Source organism: Micromesistius poutassou (assembly GCF_964030765.1).
Source record: "Micromesistius poutassou genome assembly, chromosome: 20".
Taxonomy (NCBI): Eukaryota; Metazoa; Chordata; class Actinopteri; order Gadiformes; family Gadidae; genus Micromesistius; species Micromesistius poutassou.
In genome coordinates, this window is record NC_140290.1 from 13,908,207 (window position 1) to 13,925,110 (window position 16,904).

Consider the following 16,904-nt stretch of genomic DNA (forward strand, 5'->3'; position numbering starts at 1 on the left):
TTTGAGTTTAAATTACTCTTCTGGTTTGAAAAAAGAACAGGTGAGCATGTAAAGTTGGTATCGTGTAAAGGGGGTATAGCTCAGTGGCAGAGCATTTGACTGCAGATCAAGAGGTCCCCAGTTCAACTCTGGGTGCCCCCTAAAAAGGATGTGCTTGAAATAAACCACTAGGTATCCATACTACTTATATTAAACTTAGAAAACTGAGCAATGGCACTACTTTGTTTGAGTTGAAATTACTCTTCTGGTTTGAAAAAAGAACAGGTGAGCATGTAAAGTTGGTATAGTGTAAAGGGGGTATAGCTCAGTGGCAGAGCATTTGACTGCAGATCAAGAGGTCCCCAGTTCAACTCTGGGTGCCCCCTAAAAAGGATGTGCTTGAAATAAACCTCTATGCATGTAATCTACTTATATTAAACTTAAAAATCAGAGCAATGGCAGTATTTTGTTTGCGTTGAAATTACTCTTCTGGTTTGAAAAAAGAGCAGGTGAGCATGTAAAGTTGGTGTAGTGTAAAGGGGGTATAGCTCAGTGGCAGAGCATTTGACTGCAGATCAAGAGGTCCCCAGTTCAACTCTGGGTGCCCCCTAAAAAGGATGTGCTTGAAATAATCATCTATGCATGGCTTCCACTTATATTAAACTTAAAAACCAGAGCAATGGCAGTATTTTGTTTGCGTTGAAATTACTCTTCTGGTTTGAAAAAAGAGCAGGTGAGCATGTAAAGTTGGTGTAGTGTAAAGGGGGTATAGCTCAGTGGCAGAGCATTTGACTGCAGATCAAGAGGTCCCCAGTTCAACTCTGGGTGCCCCCTAAAAAGGATGTGCTTGAAATAATCATCTATGCATGGCTTCCACTTATATTAAACTTAAAAACCAGAGCAATGGCACTGCTTTGTTTGTGTTAAAATTACTCTTCTGGTTTGAAAAAAGAACAGGTGAGCATGTAAAGGGGGTATAGCTCAGTGGCAGAGCATTTGACTGCAGATCAAGAGGTCCCCAGTTCAACTCTGGGTGCCCCTTAAAAAGGATGTGCTTGAAATAAACCACTAGGCATCTATTCTACTCAAATTAAACTTAGAAATCTGAGCAATGGCACAATTTTGATTGTGTCAAAATGACTCTTCTGGTTTGAAAAAAGAACAGGTGAGCATGTAAAGTTAGTATAGTGTAAAGGGGGTATAGCTCAGTGGCAGAGCATTTGACTGCAGATCAAGAGGTCCCCAGTTCAACTCTGGGTGCCCCCTAAAAAGGATGTGCTTGAAATAAACCACTAGGCATCCATACTACTTATATTAAACTTAGAAAACTGAGCAATGGCACTACTTTGTTTGAGTTTAAATTACTCTTCTGGTTTGAAAAAATAACAGGTGAGCATGTAAAGTTGGTATAGTGTAAAGGGGGTATAGCTCAGTGGCAGAGCATTTGACTGCAGATCAAGAGGTCCCCAGTTCAACTCTGGGTGCCCCCTAAAAAGGATGTACTTGAAATAATCATCTATGCATGGATTCCACTTATATTAAACTTAAAAATCAGAGCAATGGCACTGCTTTGATTGTGTCAAAATGACTCTTCTGGTTTGAAAAAAGAACAGGTGAGCATGTAAAGTTGGTATAGTGTAAAGGGGGTATAGCTCAGTGGCAGAGCATTTGACTGCAGATCAAGAGGTCCCCAGTTCAACTCTGGGTGCCCCCTAAAAAGGATGTGCTTGAAATAAACCACTAGGCATCCATACTACTTATATTAAACTTAAAAATCAGAGCAATGGCAGTATTTTGTTTGCGTTGAAATTACTCTTCTGGTTTGAAAAAAGAGCAGGTGAGCATGTGAAGTTGGTATAGTGTAAAGGGGGTATAGCTCAGTGGCAGAGCATTTGACTGCAGATCAAGAGGTCCCCAGTTCAACTCTGGGTGCCCCCTAAAAAGGATGTGCTTGAAATAATCATCTATGCATGGCTTCCACTTATATTAAACTTAAAAACCAGAGCAATGGCACTGCTTTGTTTGTGTTAAAATTACTCTTCTGGTTTGAAAAAAGTACAGGTGAGCATGTAAAGTTAGTATAGTGTAAAGGGGGTATAGCTCAGTGGCAGAGCATTTGACTGCAGATCAAGAGGTCCCCAGTTCAACTCTGGGTGCCCCCTAAAAAGGATGTCCTTGAAATAAACCACTAGGCATCCATACTACTTATATTAAACTTAGAAAACTGAGCAATGGCACTACTTTGTTTGAGTTTAAATTACTCTTCTGGTTTGAAAAAATAACAGGTGAGCATGTAAAGTTGGTATAGTGTAAAGGGGGTATAGCTCAGTGGCAGAGCATTTGACTGCAGATCAAGAGGTCCCCAGTTCAACTCTGGGTGCCCCCTAAAAAGGATGTGCTTGAAATAAACCACTATGCATCCATACTACTTATATTAAACTTAGAAAACTGAGCAATGGCACTACTTTGTGTGAGTTGAAATTACTCTTCTGGTTTGAAAAAAGAACAGGTGAGCATGTAAAGTTGGTATAGTGTAAAGGGGGTATAGCTCAGTGGCAGAGCATTTGACTGCAGATCAAGAGGTCCCCAGTTCAACTCTGGGTGCCCCCTGAAAAGGATGTGCTTGAAATAAACATCTATGCATGTATTCTACTTAGATTAAACTTAAAAATCAGAGCAATGGCAGTATTTTGTTTGCGTTGAAATTACTCTTCTGGTTTGAAAAAAGAGCAGGTGAGCATGTAAAGTTGGTATAGTGTAAAGGGGGTATAGCTCAGTGGCAGAGCATTTGACTGCAGATCAAGAGGTCCCCAGTTCAACTCTGGGTGCCCCCTAAAAAGGATGTGCTTGAAATAAACCTCTATGCATGTAATCTACTTATATTAAACTTAAAAATCAGAGCAATGGCAGTATTTTGTTTGCGTTGAAATTACTCTTCTGGTTTGAAAAAAGAGCAGGTGAGCATGTAAAGTTGGTGTAGTGTAAAGGGGGTATAGCTCAGTGGCAGAGCATTTGACTGCAGATCAAGAGGTCCCCAGTTCAACTCTGGGTGCCCCCTAAAAAGGATGCGCTTGAAATAATCATCTATGCATGGCTTCCACTTATATTAAACTTAAAAACCAGAGCAATGGCACTGCTTTGTTTGTGTTAAAATTACTCTTCTGGTTTGAAAAAAGTACAGGTGAGCATGTAAAGTTAGTATAGTGTAAAGGGGGTATAGCTCAGTGGCAGAGCATTTGACTGCAGATCAAGAGGTCCCCAGTTCAACTCTGGGTGCCCCCTAAAAAGGATGTGCTTGAAATAAACCACTAGGCATCCATACTACTTATATTAAACTTAGAAAACTGAGCAATGGCACTACTTTGTTTGAGTTTAAATTACTCTTCTGGTTTGAAAAAAGAACAGGTGAGCATGTAAAGTTGGTATCGTGTAAAGGGGGTATAGCTCAGTGGCAGAGCATTTGACTGCAGATCAAGAGGTCCCCAGTTCAACTCTGGGTGCCCCCTAAAAAGGATGTGCTTGAAATAAACCACTAGGTATCCATACTACTTATATTAAACTTAGAAAACTGAGCAATGGCACTACTTTGTTTGAGTTGAAATTACTCTTCTGGTTTGAAAAAAGAACAGGTGAGCATGTAAAGTTGGTATAGTGTAAAGGGGGTATAGCTCAGTGGCAGAGCATTTGACTGCAGATCAAGAGGTCCCCAGTTCAACTCTGGGTGCCCCCTAAAAAGGATGTGCTTGAAATAAACCTCTATGCATGTAATCTACTTATATTAAACTTAAAAATCAGAGCAATGGCAGTATTTTGTTTGCGTTGAAATTACTCTTCTGGTTTGAAAAAAGAGCAGGTGAGCATGTAAAGTTGGTGTAGTGTAAAGGGGGTATAGCTCAGTGGCAGAGCATTTGACTGCAGATCAAGAGGTCCCCAGTTCAACTCTGGGTGCCCCCTAAAAAGGATGTGCTTGAAATAATCATCTATGCATGGCTTCCACTTATATTAAACTTAAAAACCAGAGCAATGGCAGTATTTTGTTTGCGTTGAAATTACTCTTCTGGTTTGAAAAAAGAGCAGGTGAGCATGTAAAGTTGGTGTAGTGTAAAGGGGGTATAGCTCAGTGGCAGAGCATTTGACTGCAGATCAAGAGGTCCCCAGTTCAACTCTGGGTGCCCCCTAAAAAGGATGTGCTTGAAATAATCATCTATGCATGGCTTCCACTTATATTAAACTTAAAAACCAGAGCAATGGCACTGCTTTGTTTGTGTTAAAATTACTCTTCTGGTTTGAAAAAAGAACAGGTGAGCATGTAAAGGGGGTATAGCTCAGTGGCAGAGCATTTGACTGCAGATCAAGAGGTCCCCAGTTCAACTCTGGGTGCCCCTTAAAAAGGATGTGCTTGAAATAAACCACTAGGCATCTATTCTACTCAAATTAAACTTAGAAATCTGAGCAATGGCACAATTTTGATTGTGTCAAAATGACTCTTCTGGTTTGAAAAAAGAACAGGTGAGCATGTAAAGTTAGTATAGTGTAAAGGGGGTATAGCTCAGTGGCAGAGCATTTGACTGCAGATCAAGAGGTCCCCAGTTCAACTCTGGGTGCCCCCTAAAAAGGATGTGCTTGAAATAAACCACTAGGCATCCATACTACTTATATTAAACTTAGAAAACTGAGCAATGGCACTACTTTGTTTGAGTTTAAATTACTCTTCTGGTTTGAAAAAATAACAGGTGAGCATGTAAAGTTGGTATAGTGTAAAGGGGGTATAGCTCAGTGGCAGAGCATTTGACTGCAGATCAAGAGGTCCCCAGTTCAACTCTGGGTGCCCCCTAAAAAGGATGTACTTGAAATAATCATCTATGCATGGATTCCACTTATATTAAACTTAAAAATCAGAGCAATGGCACTGCTTTGATTGTGTCAAAATGACTCTTCTGGTTTGAAAAAAGAACAGGTGAGCATGTAAAGTTGGTATAGTGTAAAGGGGGTATAGCTCAGTGGCAGAGCATTTGACTGCAGATCAAGAGGTCCCCAGTTCAACTCTGGGTGCCCCCTAAAAAGGATGTGCTTGAAATAAACCACTAGGCATCCATACTACTTATATTAAACTTAAAAATCAGAGCAATGGCAGTATTTTGTTTGCGTTGAAATTACTCTTCTGGTTTGAAAAAAGAGCAGGTGAGCATGTGAAGTTGGTATAGTGTAAAGGGGGTATAGCTCAGTGGCAGAGCATTTGACTGCAGATCAAGAGGTCCCCAGTTCAACTCTGGGTGCCCCCTAAAAAGGATGTGCTTGAAATAAACCACTAGGCATCTATACTACTCATATTAAACTTAGAAATCTGAGCAATGGCACAATTTTGATTGTGTCAAAATGACTTTTCTGGTTTGAAAAAAGAACAGGTGAGCATGTAAAGTTAGTATGAAAAAAGAAGAGATGAGCATTAAGTAGGTATAGCGTAAAGGGGGTATAGCCACATAGCCAAATAGCCACAGTAATAATAGATAGCAATTCATTTAATTATTTCATTTGCATAATTTAATCTTAGACCCTTAGTGAAAATATACTCTGTTTGTCCTTCATATATGTACATTTATGACAAAATTGTGAGGACTAGGCTTGACGGAACCTTCTGATGGTACAATTGTTGCTGACAGATGGATTTCTCTGAAATATCGCTCAAGTTAGCCTGACAGTTAACCTGCTCCCGACCAGGTTAATTTGGTCGGATAAATTGCCATGGTTACTTAGCGGAGATTCCCTTAAGTCACGTTCACGGAACGCAACTCTAAGAAGCCAGGCTAAGCGAAATAAGCCCGGCTTTGCGCTTAGCCTGGTTGATGGAATACCCCTATGGGCAGAGAGTATGTAGCGACCACTTTATAGAGTCTGATTACGTCCAAGAGGGAGCTTTTGAAGATGGGAGATTTGTTCGCCGTCCCACCAATCGCCTGAAGCCAGATGCTGTGCCAACAATTTTTAATTTTAGTGGCTATAGTGCTGGAGACACTGACAGACCTGTCAAATCGGACCTGGGCGCTGTTCTTATTCGCAGAGACAGAGCGCAGAAACGCGCTTGCCAGGCAGAGGAACGAGAGGTATACTTAGCTTCTACTACTAGGCCTATATGAGAAATTGTCAATTTGTGATTGTCCTGCCAAGTGGGTATGCGTCAAGTCAACATTTCGAGATTATGCTACGTGTCACGATTATCCAAATCCCAGTAGGCCTACCCGATCGCCCCCCGTCAACAATCCCGATCGTGGGGTATTCCAAGAACGGAGGTTTAACAAACAGAGTTAACGCTGAACTCTAGGTTGATTGACCCTGTGCCGACTAACCCAGAGCTGTCGGTTCCACCGCACCGGTTATGAATTAGTTCAATCAACATGGGTTTGGTTAACACAGGGTTGTGCGCGTTCACGGCAAACCTATAAAGAGGTGATGTATGGATCATGGAAATCCTGATCAAAATGGCGAAACGGGCCGCATATTTTACCGATCTCGAGCAGAAATTCAAAGTGGACATGATATTGCTATTCAAGGTAGGCCTACTAATGATATTCTTTTTCCTCCCTCAGCAACTAAAGAATAAAAATGATGGAAGAACAGTGTTTGGTGTGTTTTTTATTTATTTATTGAAATTATTTCTGCAAATGTGGTCTCGCATCCTTTGTCCAGCCCTTACAACCATTTGCGGAATGTGTTCCTCCTCGAGGAACGGGTCAAAGGGGGGAGGCATCTCTTTGTGCAGAGTGGCTATATTGTGGAGGACGGCGCATGCAACAATTACATCGCATGCCCGTTCCGGTGTTACACCGAATTCTGCGACCCACCGAAAAGTGTGACCGGCGGGTCTTTCTTTTCTTGATACAAACGTTAATTCTAAACAGCCTTTTACACAGTAGCCTATAATAGGAAATGCCCAAAGGTAAATCTACGTAATTAAAGACTGACTGTAGCTTTGAATGGGGAAAGAAGCAACGGTGATGGACCGTAGGCCTACTAAACGCCCTAAAATCTATTTATTAAGCACATTTATTAACAAGGTGAGGGGGTGGGGAGATCTTATGTTTTATTTATGTTTTTGTTATAATGCACACCGTTTTTTCGACTTCATGGCTGTCTATTTCAAACTCGTGCTGCGTGCATGTATGCAGAAAATGTGAAACAGCGCCCCCTGGGGTCCCACTTTTCGGTGGGTCGCAGAATTCGGTGTAACACCGGACAAACTCTTCGTCCACGTAGGCATTGGAATCTGGACTTCAATATCCTGAATGTATTTTCAATCTTAACGCGGGTTCTGCTGTGTGCCAGTAAATGTTGTCTGTGGTCCAGGAGCGGGATTAGGGTACGGGGTGATGAGCGTCGGGAGGCATGGATACCCTCGATCTCCTAGGAGATCCCCATCGAATTGCCCTGCGATCAAATACAAACTTTGAGCTATCTTGCACAAGCACAACAATTATATGAGGTCTATGATATATTCATAATGCAACGCACCCTGTTGAAATGTATTGCTCACATTGGATGTGTGCCATCAATGCACCCAATTACATTAGGAAATCTTGAAATATAACACCCAGATGAAAAGTCAACAAGGATAATTTCGGTGCCATTTGGGAACACTTAAAGTAGATAGGCCTAATGCTGACCTGACCTGCAAGTTGGTGAAACTCCATTTTAATGCGTCTCGTGGGTTTATGTCATGGAAAAACGATGAAGTTACGCAACAACCGCTTCAGCGCAAGACAGACTTTACGCACTGAGCGGCAGACGGTAGCTTTGCATATGTGCTCAGCATCTCCTACACTGTACAAAATGCTACCCGTCGCAAAAAAACGGAAAGCTATGCAAATTGTTTGTAGTGAACTGAGGGCAGATCCACGATTGGTAACATTTGCAATGTAGGGTTGGAGAAGGCTAGAATCACGTGAATCACGTGAAAAACGATATCTCTCCAGCAAAAAGTCATCCGGAAAGGACAATATGTCGAGCCGTGGTCTAATTAATCTCTCTGTGAACACGAATTATTTGCGCTCCGATATCAACAGGCCTCTCGTCAAAAGGGCATGCCGTTGTAAACACGCAGAAGCTGTGATAAACGCGGGTTTAAATACCCTGAGCAAAACCGGATTATCTACCAAACTTAACCAGCGCAAAACCTGCTCCGACCAGGTTTGATTGAGAGAATATGTTTCTTATAGCAACTTACATACCGTGTTCATTTTGGAACGGAAAACCTAGGGTTGCCGCTAACCCTGGGTTAACTTAGCTGGGTAAGTGATAAAACCGGCTTCGTGGAATACCCCACCGATCGTCCAACAATCCCGATCGCCCCCCCCCCCCCCTCAACAATCCCGACCAGGTACAAGATTCTACAGAATCTCACTCCGGCCAAAACCCAAAAGTGGCAGCCCTGGAAACGTCTGTTACCGAAGTGTATTGCAATCTCCATAATACTCGTTTTTGCGTTGGCTTTGTTCTGCTGTGTGTAGTCCACATGATGCAAAACAGAGAAATTAGTATACTCACTGTTTGAAGATGGTCTTGTTTGCAGACTAGCTCGCTCCATGCTCTTGATCATTTCTAATCCATCGCCAAGATAATCCATGGTTTACGGAAATAATCAATTTGCGTCGGTTGCACTATTGTCGCATATTCATGTGCACACCCAAATGGCACGACAAGTACTTGTATCATGAAATGAACGAACTGTAAGGCAGCGTGGTAGCCCAGCTGCTGGTGTACTTTTCATAGCTGACCGCTATGTAAACAACATAGAACGTTGTACCAGCCATTCTCGTGACGTCATCACGTTCTGAAAACAAAGATGGCGGCGCACGGGCTGAAATTATTATAATTAATGCAACTTGTTTGTGCTTTATTCTGAATAACGGGTCATATTTCCGACTTTATTTGTATTTATGGTAAATTTAAATATTTAACCAGTGCTATGGACATCTGTTTTATTTGACTGCCGATCTGTTGAATGCATAAGTGGTATTAAGCGTAACATATTTTAATTTAATATTGACCATAGATTTAGAATCAGATAGTTTCGAGTTGACGTGTCTGACTTGCACCCGGTCGTCCGGGGTTCAATCCCCACGCAATTAGTAGCCTAGGAACGATTAGGCCTACTAGCGAAATCAAAGAACTTTTCATGCCATTTATTTCCATTTCTTTGAATATTCTTAATTATGGAATTAATAAAATTAATAAAGGGAATTACAAAATTAAGCCAACGCCAAGAATACTATGAAATACTCTGGACGCAAACTCGGGTCACGCGTAGGGCCTATCACAGGGAAAGTGCTAGAAGACCATTCACCCAACTGCTGATTCCTGATTTCGTTATAATACATAGATTTGTATAAAAATGTTAGAAAAAATAGCCACAGTAGCCTAACAATAGATAGCAATTCATTTAATTATTTCATTTGCATAATCTTAGACCCTTAGTGAAAATATACGCTGTTTGTACTTCATATATGTACATTTATGACAAAATCGTTAGGACTAGGCTTGGCGGAACCTTCTGATGGTGTAATTGTTGCTGACAGATGGATTTCTCTGAAACACCGCTCAAGTTAGCCTGCTACCGACCAGGTTAATTTGGTCGGATAAATTGCCATGGTTACTTAGCGGAGATTCCCTTAAGTCCCCATCACCGTATAATCAAGCTTACTGTAGGATACAGCATGGGTATTTGATGTCAGTGCCAAAGAAACGTTTCAAGAACATCTGTGCCTGAAAACCTGTGTTTCACATTAAAAGTCGACAACAGCAAGTTTTATTTCTTTTATTTAGTAGAAAAACATACCCATGGGGTTTTATACAAAATAGAAAAGTACAAAATAGTCAATGTCCAAATCACCATGTGTGTACATACATACATACATACATATCTCAATCCCTGGGTTACATTGAACAAAAATATCACATCAAAACCCACTGAGAAATATTTCTTGGACAAAGTAGATTTACACAAAACGTTTTCATTGAAAGTGCATTGCCTGATAAGAGCATAATTAAGCAATAATACGAGCAAGAACTGTGGGGGCATATCAGGTGATGTATTATTGGTCTTGAAGGAATCCCACACAACCTGTGCCTTCTGGTAGGCAGTAGTAGAGCAAAATACATTTATCAAAAAGTGCTATAGCATATAAAACAAACTTCAATTACAAATAAACAGCAACCATGAGTCTCCTGACAATATGTCTGATCATAGCATGAAGATTAAAGGAAATAAATCATTTACAATCTGCAACAGCCTTCTCATTCTGAACGGAAAGGAAAGAAACGGTTTTGTGGAATGTCCATTTTGAAAAGCAAAAAAAAACCCTAAAACCAACAGTTGTTTTAGCTGTACATGATGGGTTATTAGCATTCTTATAATCTATTGTGGTGATTGCACGTTTTCAATAGTTCAACCACCAAAAACATCCAAGACACCATCAAATCCATTGTTTACGTGTCACTTGGCCAGTTTAGCTGCTCTATTGGAAAAAAGGTGGCTTGTAATGGCTTTGTTCTTGGGATTCAGCAGACTTGCAGCATTTGTGTGTTGCCATTGAACCCTTCGTCAACCTATGACCAAAAATGAAAAGGAGAATATGAAAGGAGAATATGCAGATGTATGCATGCAAACATCCTCATCATGAATTCAAGATCATCACTGAAGGGCCTCATACTTACTTCTGTGTATACTGGTGGTGGTTGGAACTGGAATGCTGGTGCAGTGATAAACAGTGGGCTGTCATCCCCCTCAAAGTCATCCAGCAATGGTGTGAGAGGCGTGTCAACGTCACAATAAGTGGGTGGCACTGAAGGCATTCTCAAGGACACCCAACTCAGGGAGGCGTTGCTCATGGAGGCGTTGCTCATGGAGGCGTTGCTCATGGAGGCGTTGCTCATGGAGCCGTCCTGACTGCTCATGCTGTTGGTGCGACTGCCTAGGCCAGCTGTTCCGATGACCAAGGGCAGCTCCAGGATCAGCTTCTCACTGCCTGGGATGTGGACATAGATCTAGTGGACAACAAGTGGATCATGGTCAGTCATTTCATTTCCTTTGGGTTCAATTGCTTCTAATAGATGATTTGTTACTTGATATCCAATATCAGATGCGCACTGCTAAAGCCATGCTGAAGACTGTCAAGACATCTCCCTCCACCTGCTACCTGTGGCAGGTTTCCTGGCACGTCACTAACACAACTCTGATCCGCCCCCCCAAGTCCTAACCCACCTGTTTTGTAATAAACAACACCAATATTGATCACAAATAATATGGATAGCGCTCAGCCTCACCCATGTGTCTCTTCGGGTGAATGTAAGACAAACTGCCGAAAATGCAAGCATAACAAAATCAAGAAGCCTCACCATGAGGGCATACTCCACACGGATGATATTACAGCCGAGGATGGATGGCTTGAGCTTGGGGACTCGGATGGACTTCCCTTGCCAGGCATCACACATGCCTGAAATAACGTGGTTCCCCCGAACCGAGGAAAGCTTCTTGAGGAAGACTTTGGTCCGACCGTCGGCCTGGTAGATGTGTTTGGCGTAAATGGCTGCTTTGGGAACCACAATGCGGGAGCAGGTATTCTCAAACTTGGCATTGATGCAGATGTCCTCTCCCTCGCAGAAGCCTCTCCTGTCAATTTTGGCACTGAGTGATACCTGGCCATCTGGAATGAACAGGCAGGTCACCTTCTTCTCCTTTGTACCGCCTGTTGGAGACTGAAATAAAGAGCTGGTTTAAGAAATAGCAATATGCTTCTCATGAGTCTACAAACAAATACTTTTGTAATTACGAGCATGTTTTTTCAGCTATTGTAACTTATAAATCATCTACATTCAGTACAAATCATGCATATATATTTTTTTATTAATATTGAATGCGAATGGGGAAAACAAGCTAAAATCAACAATTACAATCGAGTCGTCAAATGATGTAGGCCAAGACAGGAAGTAAAGTGGTCTCCAAAAAGATTGGTAGCGCTGTGACCACTGGTAGCGCTGTGACCACAGGGAGCGCTATAACCTCAACTGCCTTAAGCTAAGCACTTCCATAGACTGCCATTGCTGTTTAAGATACAGGGACGTCACACCTTATCTCGATGAATAATAACTCACCAACAGATCTGGGGTGCATACATCTAAGGGTTCCTCCACCTCAAAGGTCTTCTTGCACTCGAGTACAGGCTGGCCTGTCCTCTCCATGGAGGCTTTCACATAGTACTGGACACAGCCAAACTTTCCCTTGTAGGAGGACACCAGCTGCCTGTGAGGAAAAGAGGAATCAACACTTAGAACAATCTTTCAGACGTGTTGATTATGATACTATTCAGTGTTTAATTAAAATAAGGGACACAACATACCCTTCCTGGGGGAGCTCAAATCCAAATCTGTATTCATATTTATTGCCCGGCTTCAATATTACCGATCCATCAGTATCTGTTAAAGAAATTAAAAAAAAGTGTTAAAATCCAATCTCTTATTAAGAAAAATATAAAAAACATTTTAATCTGTCATTATATAAATAGTACTACGGAGTATAACAAGCCCACTTCCATCCCCTGCCTCGTTGAAAATATTAACTTTGTAACAAAGTTATCTAGACTAGAGCGTGTAGATCAGGGGCCCAAATGTCCCTGTGGGTAAGGTTTGCTTGTTGTTCGACAATTTTAATGTTATCTCGGACCAGCAGCTGCTCTGAATCACTCCGAGGGACGATTTTAATGTTATCTCGGACCAGCAGCTGCTCTGAATCGGGTTAATATAAAAACCCCAACATCGACTGACTAAGACTTGTACCGAGAACGTTTGACATGTAGGCCTATAATAATACGGACTATTGCCTGGGCTATGTTAAACTATGCATGTTACAAACATGCTAAAAGTGGTTTAAAAAGTTTCACTTCGATGCATTAACCGTAGGCAGAGGTATTTTGAGACCCATATGGTCCCCAAACTAATGCCATGTCTTACCGATCGGCTGGTCGTCCAGCAGGACCACCTGCTCGTACTTGAGGTACTCGGTCTCCTGTCTGCAGCGCTGCTTGCCCTTGGAGTACTGCACCCTAGCGCAGCCCACCCCGCGGACTCGCATGGACGAGACCCGGGTCGCCTGGCTCACCTCCACGATGATCCTCCCTGCTACTTTGTCTCCGCTGCAGTAAAAAGTTTTGTTCGGCTCGTTGAAAATAACATCCAACGTTTTCACACCCTTTGTCATCGCCACCATGACTGCGTAGGCATATATCCTCCTACTAGGGCCTACTTGAAATATCGAGTGAAAAAAAAAAATCGCAAATAATTGATTAAATTATTTGCAATGATTAACGAAAAGTTCGATTTAGATCCTCTTCTTGACTCGGTAACCAATTTTCACGTAGTTCGAAATAAAGAGCAGATGAGGTGAATGCTTCTAGTAAAGGACGCACACCTAGAACTGGGGACGGGGTTGTTATTGCAAGCCCTTGTACACATCAGAAACAAGCGTGGTTCAGCGCATGCACATGGATGCCATTGGTCGAGAAAAGTTGTTTGTGTCAGCCTCAGCCAATCGGCTCTCAATCAGGACGCGTGGACAATGCGTGGCAAAGCGCACCCAGCTTGTGCTTGACTGGTGCCCCTCTGCGAAAGAACACATGAGCTGCGTGTGGAAACCTATTTCCGAAATATTTGATTATTTATTTCACGGTTTGTTCGTAAATAAACAAATTGTAACGCAATTCAATAATAAACATGGTTATGAAATAAATTCTGAAATAAAGAAATGAGGCAATACATACATAAAAGTAAATCTATATATATAAATTAGTCAATATAGTTAAATAAATGAATAAATAAAAAAAGATAGGAAAGTTAAGGTCATTTTACATCAGGTATAAGGACATGAAAAAGCGAGAAATTAAAACTGCGTGGATGAGGGGGATTGTGATGTTTTACTGTAAGTCTGTACAGAAAACGGCGGGTGTTGAAATGGGTAGGCTGTAAACAACTGCTGCCCAACCCCAGAAGCTCCTATACTTTTGGAAAGTACTCACGTGTCCCCCTTCTGAACTCTGCATCGCGGTGGCAGGTAGCGGAATTGCAGCATTTCTTGGAAATATTATTCGTGTTGATTCTTTTGTAAGACAAGAGTCATAAAGGAGGGGTTCTGGCTTGATACATGCAACCTTTGTAGGGGTTAAAAGTTGACTAGACTTGAATACCCCACTCATTGATAGGCTGTGTTCTGTCTCGGTGCTCTTTCCAATGAAAATAAAGTTGAATGTAATCTAAAATATATGTATATAATTATAAAGCTGTGAGGAAGTCTGGCTTCCCTGCTGTTTTTGTTGCAGGTGATCAGTTAAAACTTCGACCACACTAATTCACAACTGTCAGATGAATCTGGGTTCTGGATAAAGTAACAATACGCAAGCGTAAACATGTAATTAACACAAAACATGTCAATAGTATAAATACTAATAAACTATTTAAATAAGACATGCATAAACAGTGCTCATATGAGTACGCTACTCAACGAACTGCGGGAAGTGTGTGTGGATGATGGCTGGTTTAAGCAGCGTCACCTGGCCGAGTCTGATTGGACTGGGGCAGGGTGAGGCTGCACACTGTCGTGGCAATTTCCTTTAACAGATATATATATATATATATATATATATATATATATATATATATATATATATATATATATATATATATATAAATATGACAGATGAGATTTCTCAATGCAAAAAAGCACACAATACTTGGCAGACAATTATCCCAGGTTTAATGCATGCATACATTAGACTCCTCTCTAGCAGAGTGAGACCAGTTTGACAGTTATTTATACCGTTTCAGATCCTTTTCACATTGCAGATGTCAATAATCAAATCAAGTAATGTTTACCCAGAGTTGCCTGTGTTCTTATCAAGCAGAAGAGTGCCTAAGAGGATGTCTTCTCCCTTGTGACCCGTTTACCCAAGTACGAAGGTTACATCATTGATTGACTCTAAGGAAGGTAGGCCGGCTACCCATAGAGAAGGGTTTACATTTATGCCACTGAGGAAGGTGGGACAGCTGACCACAGCACAAGGGTATTGATTCTAAGAAGGAAGGTGGGACAGCTGACCAGAGCACATGGGTTAACATTTTGACGCCATCGCTCACTTGTGAGGTGGCTGAATCACAAAGGTCAATGAATAGTCTACTCTGGGGAAAGGCAGGATGGCAAGACAATACACGAAAGGAAAGAACAAGGCCTAAGTTATAAAATGAACCAACATGTCGATCTTTCCATCACAACACCTGTTGCACATTGAGTAATCGGTGTGCACAGGTTAAACCAGCCATCTCCACACACACAATCTCCTAGATGACAACATGGAGCACCCGGCCATGTATCATAATCAACAAACTTCTACAATAAACCGGTCTTTCAACATCACCAGGCACACTGCGCCCTTTCTTTGTCTAGAGGAGCCCAATAAAAGTCACCTGGCTGGAGTGCGGCAGCCAGCTAGGTGACGTGCACCACAGGCAATTGCTACACTAAGGGCAGGGCACACTACTATGGCTCTTCGGGTTTTAGTGAGCGGACCAATTACAGCCCTTGCTGCTGCGTCGCCTCGACGGAAGGTTACAATTTTTGGGAGGCGCACGTCAGGCCCTTGCGGTGAACGCAAGGAGGGTCCGCAAGGACGGGGTCCGTAACCCCCTTGCGTTGCGTGAACGTGGGACCATAAAGACCCCTTAAAACGTTTGCATAAATAGCAGAGAAATGGGTTAACACCAGCAAGGCATCACTGCCCTCTACTGGCCGAAACCTTATGGGCTGGCCATAATAATCTGTGGTTAAGCTACATGTCTTTGAATAATAATAAATAGAATAAATATATCTACTCTGGAGGTCCTTTGAACTTTGTCTTTTCAAATTGCATGTACCCGTACAACATATTGATACTTTTTTCCAATTGGGCCTTTTGCTTGAGTCTTACTGTAAAACAGTTAACAGAACTCTCATAACCGTATAAAATAAATAGCTATGAAATTGCTGGTATACAGGCAAACCCTGGTGGAGGGAACCATGTTCGGACCGCAGTGGACTTGGTCTTTGGGCCTTGGCATTGAGTGTGGGATTGATCCTTTGCACAGCTGCATAGCAGAGATTTAGCCTGCTGGATATCTTGTGGACATCCTCTGTGAGTAGTTCAGAGTAACCATTGGAATGAGTGTAGATTTACCTGTGAACTGGGGGGCTATTTGTGTGATGTCCATTTGCATACTTAAAATGATATTCTGTTAATGTCCACCTAGATGTATGACGGATGAGCCACGTTTGCTACAGTCCACTGAGTAGGCTGGTAGACTGATCTATCCAGCGCACATCTAGGTGGACACACCCACTTGTGGTGTCAGAAGAGGCGGCTAATCACACTCACACCTGGTGGTATAATATATCACCTTTAACTTCAAATTTCCTTTTACACCTTAACCAAATGTTATTTTTCCACAGATAAACAGTTCAAAGAAGTACAGTATAAGGAATACATTTCAGTTGGGAACAAAAATAATTTTGTATATTTGAATACTGATGTATTAAATGTACCAAAACCTACTTTACATTAGTTCAATATAAATAAATGTATATTATATACCAAACACATTATTTGATATATAAAATGTTTGGTATATACCAAACATGTATATACCATTTTCAGATGATAACAATTAAGCTATGATCTGATCCCTATCAGATTAGAACTTCATCATATATCACTTGTCCACAATGAGTACATCTTTTGTAATTCCAATACTTTGATATTTTGAAATTAAATCATGTAGCAAATGAACTACCATCACCTCCTCGTTCTATTTATTCTCCAACCTCAAGTGACAAACCTAGGGAGCCTTGTGCCGTG

At 41.6% G+C, this 16,904-nt stretch overlaps 1 protein-coding gene and 24 non-coding genes across 25 annotated transcripts; 24 read left to right on the forward strand and 1 right to left on the reverse strand.

The window, feature by feature from the left end:
• Positions 1-69: 69 nt before the first annotated feature.
• Positions 70-141, forward strand: AC3HAE_035939 (transfer RNA cysteine (anticodon GCA)). The gene has a single exon. It is a non-coding gene; the product is annotated as a tRNA-Cys (tRNA).
• A 152-nt stretch (positions 142-293) lies between these two features.
• AC3HAE_035940 (transfer RNA cysteine (anticodon GCA)) lies at positions 294-365 on the forward strand. Its single transcript has one exon. It is a non-coding gene; the product is annotated as a tRNA-Cys (tRNA).
• Positions 366-517: 152 nt separating this feature from the next.
• AC3HAE_035941 (transfer RNA cysteine (anticodon GCA)) lies at positions 518-589 on the forward strand. Its single transcript has one exon. It is a non-coding gene; the product is annotated as a tRNA-Cys (tRNA).
• A 152-nt stretch (positions 590-741) lies between these two features.
• On the forward strand, positions 742-813 carry AC3HAE_035942 (transfer RNA cysteine (anticodon GCA)). Its single transcript has one exon. It is a non-coding gene; the product is annotated as a tRNA-Cys (tRNA).
• A 136-nt stretch (positions 814-949) lies between these two features.
• On the forward strand, positions 950-1,021 carry AC3HAE_035943 (transfer RNA cysteine (anticodon GCA)). The gene has a single exon. It is a non-coding gene; the product is annotated as a tRNA-Cys (tRNA).
• A 152-nt stretch (positions 1,022-1,173) lies between these two features.
• On the forward strand, positions 1,174-1,245 carry AC3HAE_035944 (transfer RNA cysteine (anticodon GCA)). The gene has a single exon. It is a non-coding gene; the product is annotated as a tRNA-Cys (tRNA).
• Positions 1,246-1,397: 152 nt separating this feature from the next.
• Positions 1,398-1,469, forward strand: AC3HAE_035945 (transfer RNA cysteine (anticodon GCA)). Its single transcript has one exon. It is a non-coding gene; the product is annotated as a tRNA-Cys (tRNA).
• A 152-nt stretch (positions 1,470-1,621) lies between these two features.
• AC3HAE_035946 (transfer RNA cysteine (anticodon GCA)) lies at positions 1,622-1,693 on the forward strand. Its single transcript has one exon. It is a non-coding gene; the product is annotated as a tRNA-Cys (tRNA).
• Positions 1,694-1,845: 152 nt separating this feature from the next.
• On the forward strand, positions 1,846-1,917 carry AC3HAE_035947 (transfer RNA cysteine (anticodon GCA)). Its single transcript has one exon. It is a non-coding gene; the product is annotated as a tRNA-Cys (tRNA).
• Positions 1,918-2,069: 152 nt separating this feature from the next.
• On the forward strand, positions 2,070-2,141 carry AC3HAE_035948 (transfer RNA cysteine (anticodon GCA)). Its single transcript has one exon. It is a non-coding gene; the product is annotated as a tRNA-Cys (tRNA).
• Positions 2,142-2,293: 152 nt separating this feature from the next.
• On the forward strand, positions 2,294-2,365 carry AC3HAE_035951 (transfer RNA cysteine (anticodon GCA)). Its single transcript has one exon. It is a non-coding gene; the product is annotated as a tRNA-Cys (tRNA).
• A 152-nt stretch (positions 2,366-2,517) lies between these two features.
• On the forward strand, positions 2,518-2,589 carry AC3HAE_035952 (transfer RNA cysteine (anticodon GCA)). Its single transcript has one exon. It is a non-coding gene; the product is annotated as a tRNA-Cys (tRNA).
• A 152-nt stretch (positions 2,590-2,741) lies between these two features.
• AC3HAE_035953 (transfer RNA cysteine (anticodon GCA)) lies at positions 2,742-2,813 on the forward strand. The gene has a single exon. It is a non-coding gene; the product is annotated as a tRNA-Cys (tRNA).
• A 152-nt stretch (positions 2,814-2,965) lies between these two features.
• AC3HAE_035954 (transfer RNA cysteine (anticodon GCA)) lies at positions 2,966-3,037 on the forward strand. The gene has a single exon. It is a non-coding gene; the product is annotated as a tRNA-Cys (tRNA).
• Positions 3,038-3,189: 152 nt separating this feature from the next.
• AC3HAE_035955 (transfer RNA cysteine (anticodon GCA)) lies at positions 3,190-3,261 on the forward strand. Its single transcript has one exon. It is a non-coding gene; the product is annotated as a tRNA-Cys (tRNA).
• Positions 3,262-3,413: 152 nt separating this feature from the next.
• Positions 3,414-3,485, forward strand: AC3HAE_035957 (transfer RNA cysteine (anticodon GCA)). The gene has a single exon. It is a non-coding gene; the product is annotated as a tRNA-Cys (tRNA).
• A 152-nt stretch (positions 3,486-3,637) lies between these two features.
• AC3HAE_035958 (transfer RNA cysteine (anticodon GCA)) lies at positions 3,638-3,709 on the forward strand. Its single transcript has one exon. It is a non-coding gene; the product is annotated as a tRNA-Cys (tRNA).
• Positions 3,710-3,861: 152 nt separating this feature from the next.
• On the forward strand, positions 3,862-3,933 carry AC3HAE_035959 (transfer RNA cysteine (anticodon GCA)). Its single transcript has one exon. It is a non-coding gene; the product is annotated as a tRNA-Cys (tRNA).
• A 152-nt stretch (positions 3,934-4,085) lies between these two features.
• Positions 4,086-4,157, forward strand: AC3HAE_035961 (transfer RNA cysteine (anticodon GCA)). Its single transcript has one exon. It is a non-coding gene; the product is annotated as a tRNA-Cys (tRNA).
• Positions 4,158-4,293: 136 nt separating this feature from the next.
• Positions 4,294-4,365, forward strand: AC3HAE_035962 (transfer RNA cysteine (anticodon GCA)). Its single transcript has one exon. It is a non-coding gene; the product is annotated as a tRNA-Cys (tRNA).
• Positions 4,366-4,517: 152 nt separating this feature from the next.
• Positions 4,518-4,589, forward strand: AC3HAE_035964 (transfer RNA cysteine (anticodon GCA)). Its single transcript has one exon. It is a non-coding gene; the product is annotated as a tRNA-Cys (tRNA).
• A 152-nt stretch (positions 4,590-4,741) lies between these two features.
• On the forward strand, positions 4,742-4,813 carry AC3HAE_035965 (transfer RNA cysteine (anticodon GCA)). The gene has a single exon. It is a non-coding gene; the product is annotated as a tRNA-Cys (tRNA).
• Positions 4,814-4,965: 152 nt separating this feature from the next.
• On the forward strand, positions 4,966-5,037 carry AC3HAE_035966 (transfer RNA cysteine (anticodon GCA)). The gene has a single exon. It is a non-coding gene; the product is annotated as a tRNA-Cys (tRNA).
• Positions 5,038-5,189: 152 nt separating this feature from the next.
• AC3HAE_035967 (transfer RNA cysteine (anticodon GCA)) lies at positions 5,190-5,261 on the forward strand. Its single transcript has one exon. It is a non-coding gene; the product is annotated as a tRNA-Cys (tRNA).
• Positions 5,262-9,773: 4,512 nt separating this feature from the next.
• txnipa (thioredoxin interacting protein a) lies at positions 9,774-13,451 on the reverse strand. The gene is made up of 6 exons (XM_084484669.1): positions 12,979-13,451; positions 12,369-12,444; positions 12,124-12,271; positions 11,368-11,727; positions 10,687-11,016; positions 9,774-10,578 (listed from the first exon to the last, which is right to left on the reverse strand). The coding sequence occupies exons 1-6, from the start codon at positions 13,232-13,234 to the stop codon at positions 10,531-10,533; spliced, it is 1,218 nt and encodes a 405-aa protein (XP_084340795.1). The 5' UTR covers positions 13,235-13,451; the 3' UTR covers positions 9,774-10,530.
• Positions 13,452-16,904: the final 3,453 nt, after the last annotated feature.